We start from the raw sequence: 9887 nt of genomic DNA, 5'->3' as shown, positions 1-9887 counted from the left end.
GATTCTTCATTGCTGATCTCAATTTTTTTTTTTTGACCAGTTAGGGTTATTAGCCCTGAGCTGAACCCACAAGCCAAGAGGACCAGCGGACCACTCTTAGTCTGGCCTCTACCCTTTGACCTGTTTGGCATGGGTGACCCAACCAACAGATAAAGCATTAAGTCCTGGCTCCAGCCAACATACCACCCGGTGTACATATACATGGCATGATTTGCAGAGATGACAAACAAAATGTATAAAACAAAATGTCTCCCAATAATAATCACCCAGAAGTTAATTTTGTTTCTTTCTTCAGTTTCTGCCAGACCTGCTTTGTATTTTCAGCATTTTTTTTTAAAAAAAATTCAGATTTCCCGCCCCTGCAGCATTTCATTTTTCAATAAAATTCACAAATCCTAAATTCTTCAAGCGGAACCACTCGGCTCCGTCATTGATTGACCTAAGGCAGCAATTGTTAAGGCACGTGACGCAGGGCATTGATGATAATAAATGTGACATATTAAATGAAAGTCACGCAATACATTTTTTCCAATTATGCGAGGGAAAGGGGCTGGGAACGAAAAGAAACGAAATGAGACGAAAACAACTTAAAGAGCCGGACCCATCTTGGCGTCCACTCCTCCTGAAGGACTGCTTGACGTCCCGCCTCACGGCTCTGATTCGTCTTGCATGACGTAATATACAAGTCCGTCCCGCCTCTTCTGTTCTTTGGTTGGTCGACTATCACATCAATCATCCCTCCGCCGCGCGTGTCTGCTTTTTCGTTAGCAACTCGAGCTGCGAGGAGGACATTGAGGGTAGGTTCAGTGGAGTAGTCGCAGGTTTGTCTAGGGATTATTTCAAACATTGTACTTCTCCGTGGTGTTTAATTTAACGGCAAAGCAGTACCAGGAGCAGAGAGTTGGATTTAGTTAGCCATTGTTATTTTAATTCCCGCCTGGCTTCAACTACAAATTACAATAATCCACTTAAAAACAATAAGAATATTTAAGCATAAAACATATTTGACCACCACTTTTATTTATTTTAGGAACTATAACTGTTGTTTTAACATCCAGAAATTAGTGCGACGTTGAATTGTCTTCCAAGGGACACGGTTGTCTAGCAAACTCCGTCCCAATCCAATAACTGGAAAACAGTTCTGTGTTAACTGAGTGAAGCAGTTAAACATTTCCCGTTGCCGTTCATGGGAATCAACAGCACAGTTGTTAATCTTTTGGCGGCTGCAGTAGCAACCGTGTGTTTTTGGATAATTCTATTGGGACTGAATTAGTTAAAAGCTTTTGTAGACTTAGCAATTCTTAAATTTATGTGTGTGTATGGGGGGGGGGGGGGGGTGACAGCTTCCGAGAGACAGGTATGATTTGCTAATTACCTCACTGTAACGTCGAGCGATTGCTGCCCATTACTGGTTTCACGCAGAGAAAAGACCTGTGAAAGAGTTTGCAATAGCAGAAATGCACCTTACTCTTGGAAAAGTATTTTGTTCAGTTGATGGAAAAACTGTAATCCAGTTTCTAGGTTGTTCTATAGAGGACGTTATTCAACGGCTAACACCAATGTTGAGCAAAAATGTTTTAAAATAGTTTTATGAAACTTTGAATGTATAGTTGCAGGATCTGGGCATAAGTTGCCCCCATTCCTTGCCATTTCTACATAGGGTATTACTTGCACAGTGTTGTCATGAACCTTAGCATAGCCCTGACTTATAATTCTGTGGTTTCCAACCATGGATTGCTTCTAATAAAAAAAGAATAGTGCAACTGGATTGTGTAGAACAGATAGTTTTAAATTGGAAACAGTTCCTGTCTTGTTTTAACCTAACTCATCTCAATCCTTGTCTTTCTTTTAGGGTGTAGTTATATTTAATTTGTGTTTTTAAACAAAACCCGCAAACAAGTGACCCAATGATAAGAGAAGGTATTCAAATGTGGTCTGACACTCCAAACTGCCCCAGTCTTTGTGACAACGATCAAGAAGTTCTGATCTTTGAGAATTATGAGGATTTGGACTCCGGGATTACGGATTTGAATGAACTGCCCACCACTCTCATGGCTTGTTCTGTGAATGAAGCAGTCTATGAAGATAAACAACACAGAGTAAGTTTCCCATTTAGAAGCATTGGATTACTTATTAACATTCCTCATTTTTATTGACCGTTTATATTTGGGAAAATCATTACCAAAGGAGAAACCAAGGTTGTAGTGTTGCGATTGGGGGTGGGGTGGAAACGGCCTGCTTCTCCTGAGAGCTGGCTCCTCCGAATCATGTAAGAACAATCTTCCGTTTGAGGCGGGGCAGCATTACAGAGGGCGGTGAGTCTCTGTAAGTCTCTTCTTACAGAAGGTTTTGGAGGCCAATTCATTGAATGTATTTAAAGTGGAGATTGGCAAGTTCCAGATCAGTAAGGGCTTCAGAGGTTGCATGGAGTCAGAAGGAAAATGGGGTTGAGAGGGAAAACAAATCAGCCATGATGGAATGATGATGCAGACTCAATGGGCTGAATGGCCTAATTCTGCTCCTACATCTTATGGTCTTTTAATAACTTACAAGTTTCTTACACCTTGCAGTCTCTGTAATCTTCTTTGATTTGATTACTTTTAGATTCTAGACATAAATCTGTAATTTGGAAATTTCTTCATTGATGCAAGTCTGTACAACTTTCCTTAGTAACTTTATCTGTGAAGCATCAAAGCCATATTGTAGTTGTGGCCTACAGAAGAATGTAAATGCTTGCAACATTAACATGTGCTAGAAGCATTCATGATGGCTGATCATAAGGTAAAGCTGTCTTGAAATCACGCTGCCAAATTGGCGCTCCATGCTCCAGCGATATAACCTCCCTCTGGCGCCCCTCCCTTTTTTCTTTCTCCCATAATTCGCTCTCCTTTCCTATCTAGGCTTCTTCAGCTCTTTACCCTTTCCACCGATCACCGCCCAGCTTCTTACTTCACCCCTCTCCCCCACCCACCTACCTACTCCCTCACCTGGCTTCACCTATCACCTTCTAGCTTGTATTTCTTCCTCTCCCCTCACCGCCTTCTTCCCCCATCCTCCGCAGTCCTGATGAAGGGTCTCGAACTGAACCGTCAACACTTTATTCCTTTTCGTGCTCCCTGACCTGCTGAATTCCTCCAGCATTTTGTGTGTGACGCTCCAGGTATTCCCTTCTGTTAAACCTGCCCTGTTCATTGTGTTTGGCAGGAAAAAACCCCTCAGTTTTCCACTGTTACCTGATTTAGATTCATTCAGATTCAGACTGACGTTATATATCACATGTACATCGGAACATACAGTGAAATGTGTTGTTTGCATTAACAACCAACACAATCCAAGGATGTACTGGGAGCAGCAAGCAGGTGCTGCCACACATTTCGGCACCAAGATGAGGCCCTCAGTTGATTGGTGTCAACCAGGGAAGTTGCGCCCTAGCTCTCTACACAAGCCAAGGCAGTACGATATGGAGAGCAAGTTGTTGCCCATGTAGCAGACTTCCCATCTCCAGGCAGCGGATGAGTCCAAAGGAATGGCGGAGACCAACACAGTTTGGCACCAATGGCATTACAGGAGTTGCCAGCAAGTGTTGAGCTCAGTGTGAGCTCAGACCTTAGGATCTTCAGCTCTAGAATTTTCCTGAGGATTTACTCCTGAAGCCTTCCCCAAGGCAGTGGAAGTTTGCGATCAGAGTTTTCCTTCTCCAAGATGAGCTGTCAGCCATGACTGACAAGCCCCATCTGCCCAAAGCAACTGGTTTTAAGGTGCCAGTAACCTGCCTTTGCCCCTTCTGTCAGCAGAAACTGTTCTGTTGTGCTTAGTAGCTAAACCACATGTGAAGGCCAGGAGCTGGATTTGGTTGTCAAAGGCTATTTGAGATGCATGCCATTGGGAGCACTTAACATCACTTCCACCCCCAGCTATAACAACCTTGAAGCACCAATGTAGCACATAATTAATGGGATCACTAACTACTTGCAGCTTGTTGCCACAGCTCTACAAGTGTTTGTTGTTTTTAATGTTCTTCAAGGGTTGCTAAATTGAGCAGGGAGAAGAGTGCCTCTGTGTCAATAAACACAAGAGATTCTGCAGATGATTGAAATCCAGAATAACCCACATGGCACGCTGGAGGAACTCAGCAGGTCAGGCAGCATGTATGAAGAGGAATAGAGCCAATATTTTGAGCTGAGCACTTTCATCAGATCTCAGTCCTGACTCAAAATATCGACTGTCTATTCCTCTCCATAGATGTTGCCTGACATACAGAATCCTTCCAGCATTTTGTGTCTGTGTTTGTGCCTCAGAGTAGTGAGGTTTGAACCAACAGAAGTTCTGGAGCTGTTTGCAGAGTTCCACTGACTGGACGCAGAGTGCTCTGCAAACATTGCCTGGCAATTCGAAGGCTGTATTTCGACCAAGAGAGATTTCATTGTCTCATTAACTATCCTGGCAGCTATAAATTTGTCTGAAAGTCTGCTTGCCACATAAAAATATGATAGTGCACATTGGAGATTCAAACATTCTGTTCCCATGACTGTGCACAATGGAGTTTGAAGTACTCATGGTTGGTCTCAAGTTGTGAAGTGGTCTGCTCACTGTTGCACAAACTCACCATTTTGAGGTCACAGCCCCTGCTTCGAGCCGAAGAGCAATCAGCTGAAGAAAAGGAGAAGTAAAATAAGAGAGGCCTTTCATGACCAGCTTGGCAAGTTGCACTGCAAGTTAACCACAAATGTCCATTCATCAACAGTTCTACGTACCTGACCTTCCTTCAGCTGGCAACAATCACGATGCACGATGCACTGCTTAAAGCCAACAGGAAATTTACACACTCAAAGTGCTGCAGGAACCGAGCTCTTCAGGCAGCCTCTATGGAGATGAATAAACAGTTGACATTTCAGGCCGAGATCCTCCTCCGGGGCTGGAAAGGAAGGAGGAAGGTGCCAGAATTAAAAGGTGGGTGGAGGGGAAGGAGGACTAGCTAACAGGTGATGAGTAAAGCCAGGTGGGTGGAAAAGGTAAAGGGCTAGAGAAGAAGGAATCTGATAGGAGAGCGGAGTGGACTATGGGAGAAAGGGAAGAAGGAGGGGCACTATGAAGAGGTGATAGGCAGATGAGAAGAGATAAGAATGGGGAATAGATGAAGAGAGAGGGGGAAGGGGAATTTGAAGGAATATGAGGTATTGCTCCTCCAACATCTTGGCAAAAGAGGCGGCTGTGGACTGACATGTTGGAATAGGGATAAGAATTAAAATGGTTAGCCACTGGGAATTTCTGCTTTTGGCAGATGGAGCGGAGATGCTCACAAAGTGGTTCCTCAATTTACATCAGTGCTCACCCGAAGAGAGGAGGCTGCTTTGGGAGCACTGGATCCAATAGACGGCCCCAGCAGACTCGCAGGTGAAGTGTTGCTTCACCTGGAAGTACAGTTTGGGACCCTAAATGGAGCTGAGGGTAGAGGTGAAAGGGCATGTATTGCATAGTTGTGACTTGCAGGGATATGTGCCGGGAGGGAGGTTAGTGGGGAGGGATGAATGGATAAGCAAATCAGAAGGGAGCAACCCCTGCAGAGTGTTGTTGTTGTTTGTCCATTGTCCGTCAATGAAGACCTCGACACCATTGATGATGATGATGATGATGTCGAGACTAGCGCTTGATTTGGATTTAAGTGAGGGAGAGTTGCACTGTGTCGGCCTCACTCTCTCTCCCCAATTCCCTTCTGGATCCAAGAGTTGAGACGGCTGGGGACAGGACTAGGTGCAGTGGATGACCAGGCTGTCTTCTGTGTCTTGTCGTGCTCTACACATTCCACGACGCTTGCAGAGACCGCCTTCTTGATCATTGGACCTTCCATTGGTCTCATCCGCTCAGTCCGCCGGGCTTGAGACCCTTTGGCTACCCTCACCTGGTTTAGCCGGCTTGTTGAAGCCATTGCCCGGGGTGTGGCCGCTGTCGCATGCAAACAGCTACGAGGAGCCACAGGTGAGAGCTGAGTGCCAGGTAGGAACCAAAGGTGGACTAACCGCATTGTAAAGGACACGACATGTTCCCCCTCCAGAGGGGCTACCCCTCCCAGACTCCATACACTCTGGAGAGAGTAGGGGCGAGGGGAAGTAAAGATGTGTTTGGGGATATGATACTGTTGAAGGTGGTGGAAGTTGCAGAAAATGATGTGTTGGATGTGGCGGCTCATGAGGTGGTAGAAGAGGACAAGAGGAACTCTATACCTATTAAGGTGGTGGGAAAATGGGGTGAAATGGAGGAGATGTGGGTGAGGGCAGCATCAATGTGGAGGAAGGGAAGCCTTGTTTTTTTGGGGGTTTTTTTGAAGAAGAAGTGGGGCATCAGAGCTTAGAAGAGAAAGGCCTCATCCTGGGAGCAAATGCAGCATTAACAGCGATCAGGGCCCCGTGCATTCATATACTGTGCCTAAGACTCTCTGCCACCACCCCTGGCAGTGCATTCAAGCACTTACCACTCACTGTATGTTGGGGGGGGGGGGGGGTGGAAGCTACCTCTGACATTACCCCTCCTATGCTTCCTCCTATTCACCGTAAAAGTATGTACACTGGTTTCTACCTTTGGCTCCCCGGGAAAAAGGCACTGGCTCTGCACTCTTTCTGTGTCTCATTTAATCTTATACAATTCTCTCAAGCTGTCTCTCACGCTCCTTTGTTCCAAAGAGAAAAGCCCCAGGATCTGGTGAATGGCAGCGATCCTCTTGACTTCCAGGTGAGCTCAATGCCTTTCAAAAGGCAGAATAAAACCACAGCTATGAGGATCCCTACAGCACCCAGTGACATTGTGTTCTCTGTCTCAGAGGCCATTGTCCGACTATCTTTGAGCAGTGTGAGAAACCTCGCAAGGTGACAAGCCCCAATGGAGTACCTAGCAGGTCTCGGAAAACCTGTGCCAACCAGCTGGCGGGTATGCTCGAGGACATTTTCAATCTCTCATGCTACATTTGGAAGTTTGTGCCTGCTTCAAAAGGGCAACAATCATACCAGTGCCCAAGAAGAGCAGGGTGAGCTGCCTTAATGACAGTCATCCTGTAGCACTCACATCTATGGTGAAAAAGTACTTTGAGAGGTTGGTTAAGGCTAGAATCAACACCTGTCTCGGTAAGGACCTAGGTCCACTTCAATTTGCCTATCACCACAATAGGCCTACAATGGACGCGATCTCATTGGCTTTTCACGTGGCCTTGAATCACCTGGAGGAAACTAATACTTAGATCAGACTGCTGCTTATTGACTACAGCTTGGTGTTTAACACAATCATTCCAAAATATGGACGTCTATACCTCCCACTGTAACTGGATCCTCCCCTTTCTCACCGGCTGATCACAGTCTGTGCAAATTGGAAATAACATCTCCATCTTGCTGATAATCAGCACTGGCACAGGTCAAGGATGTGTGCTTAGCCCACTGCTCTACTCTCTCTACACCATGACTGTGTGGTTAGTCACAGATCAAATTTCCTCTGTAAATTTGCTGATGATGCAATGAATTTTGGCAGAATTTCTGACGGTGACAAGAGGGCGCACAGAAGCAAGATAGATCAGCTCATTGAACAGTGTTGTAGCAACAACCTTCCACTCAATATTATTAAGACCAAAGAATTGTCATGAACTTCAGAAAGGAACACACACCAGTCCTTATTGAGGGATCAGAAGTGGAAATGGTAAGCAATTCCAAGTTCCTGACTGTCAACATCTCTGAGAATCTGTTCTGGGCCCAAGGTGTCGATGCAGTTACAAAGGAGTCACAGTAGCGGCTCTATTTCATTGAGTTTGAGGAGACTTGGTATATCACCAAAGACACTTGCAAATTTCTACAGATGTACTGTGGAGAGCATTCTAACTGGCTGCATCACCGTCTGGTCTGGATGGTGCGGGCACTGCACAGGATCGAAATAAGCTGCAGAAAGGTGTGAACATAGCTCCATCATGGGCACTAGCCTCTCTGGCATCAGGACATCTCCAAGGAGTGATGCCTCAAAAAAAGCAGCATCCATCATAAAGGACCCCCATCACCCAGGACATGCCCTCTTTGCATTACTACCATCACGGAGGAGGTACAGGAACCTGAAGGCACACACTCAGCGATTCAGGAATAGCTTCTTCCCCTCTGCCGTCAGATTTCTGAATGGGCATTGAACCCATGAACACTACCTCACTATTTTTTCTCTTTTTGTACTACTTATTTAATTCAACTTATGTAATGTAATTTACTGTGTTTATTTTTATATATTGCAATGTGCACATAACAAATTTCATGACATACTGTATGCTGGTGATATTAAACTTGATTCTGAATGCCCAAGGTAGATAATTAGCCTCTGTTGTTACATATGGCCATTTGCAGGCATGAGTGCTCTTTGCCACTTCCAGCTCATGTCTGGGCAGGTTACCAGGTCTTGTACAAACTGGCACAGATTGCTTCTGCTGCTGAGGAATTGCAAGTGGAATTAAAATATTGTGTGATTGTCAATAATTCTGACCTTGTATTGGAAGCAAGGCTAGTGAGAGCCAGCTCTATCCTTCCATTTGCGCTGGCTCTAGGCCAGTGGTGTCCAGTGCCTCATCATGTACAGATCCTCCCTCTAAGCTAACTTTTAATTTGCATATGGTGCTTGCATCTGAATTGGTAACTGGAAATATTGAATTAAGCAAACTCCCGCTCGGTTCCTCATTCTTCTTCCCGCCTTATCCTAATTCACCATTTGGAAAGTGGATATCTCAGTTAATTTTTTTTTATTGTAAATCTTCGTGGCAATTTAGCTTTGCTGTTTTCTTTTGGAATTGACCTCATTGAATTACAATGAGTATGTGGTGGAAATAATGTCTGCATCGTCTTGCCACTTCGTTCCGCTGCTCTACATGCAGTTGGTGCTCTGGAACTGTTGGGGCGTATTCTGGAGATAGGGTGTAGAGCAAATATTAATTTCAACAGCAACCAGTCTTCAGATTTGAATGTTGATTGCAAATTGAATTTAAAATGTGGCTCTGATGCTGTAGTCTTCCTGGTGCTGAAACTGCGTTTGATCATCTGAGATGTCTGCACATGCAAGAATGCAGTTAGATGATGGGTTTAGCACTCATTTTGGGCGTTGGAGGTATTTGAAAATTATATGTAATTCAAAGGAAGCATTGTAGATACATTATAACCATAGAATTGTCCTGCTGTTACCTTTTGATCTTTGCATTAAAAATGCCATGTAATATTGGGTCAGGGAGGCCTCTTCTTCGAAGACTGTCTCCAGTATGTTACCTGCTTGTTTAGTTCAATGTAGACTTCTGTATCCACCAGCTTCAATGTCTCCTTGGTGACTTCATTCACAGACACAACAGGAACATCTCTGAAGAGTAATATTGCAGAATTTCTCCTGTTCATAAAGTACATCTCAGAGGATTTCAGTTTTCATGTTTTATTTTCCCATTGAGTCAGCTAATCATTCACTTTGAAATGTTACCCCTTGAGACTTAGTGATTTCGGTTCCAATTGCCTCCCTGTTTTCAGACCCTGTTGCAATTCTTGAAGTCACTGCTCATGCACAGTTGCAATGAACAGTTAGTTACTTACTGCCTGTTATGCCCCTGATGTTTAGGGCAGCATTGAAGATCCTCCATCTCTGTCTGTCCTTGGCCATCTTCTCTGTTGTGCCCCAGGTGTGGTTCAGGGTCATCATTCCTGCCTAGACATCATGACACCGAGTTGTCTTTGGTCTCCTGTGTTTCCCGTGTTATTTAGGGGTCCAATGAAGTGCAGCCTTGATGATGGAGTAGGTCTCGCTTCCCCTCACATGTCCAATCCACCTCCAACTTTTCTTCACAATGATTGTGGCCATGTCCTCTTGGTGTCTCTGAAGGAGTAGGAGACCATTCTCGGCCA

At 44.8% G+C, this 9887-nt stretch overlaps 1 protein-coding gene across 3 annotated transcripts in view; it reads left to right on the top strand.

Moving 5' to 3' along the window:
• Nucleotides 1–721: 721 nt before the first annotated feature.
• The window catches only part of LOC140719642 (calcipressin-2-like), a 126311-nt gene continuing 117145 nt past the window's right edge, over nt 722–9887 (top strand). For 2 of the 3 annotated variants that reach the window (XM_073034394.1, XM_073034392.1), the window contains exons 1-2: nt 722–797; nt 1853–2099. In XM_073034394.1, the coding sequence (XP_072890495.1) occupies nt 1908–2099 (192 nt within the window). In that variant the 5' untranslated portion in view covers nt 722–797; nt 1853–1907. Of the gene's footprint in view, nt 822–1852; nt 2100–9887 lie in introns of all 3 variants that reach the window. The other variant, XM_073034393.1, reaches the window with a different exon arrangement.

This window comes from Hemitrygon akajei, chromosome 32, assembly GCF_048418815.1.
Source record: "Hemitrygon akajei chromosome 32, sHemAka1.3, whole genome shotgun sequence".
Lineage (NCBI taxonomy): Eukaryota > Metazoa > Chordata > Chondrichthyes > Myliobatiformes > Dasyatidae > Hemitrygon > Hemitrygon akajei.
Note: the sequence above shows the minus strand (reverse complement) of the source record. Positions and strands in the feature narration are given on the sequence as shown.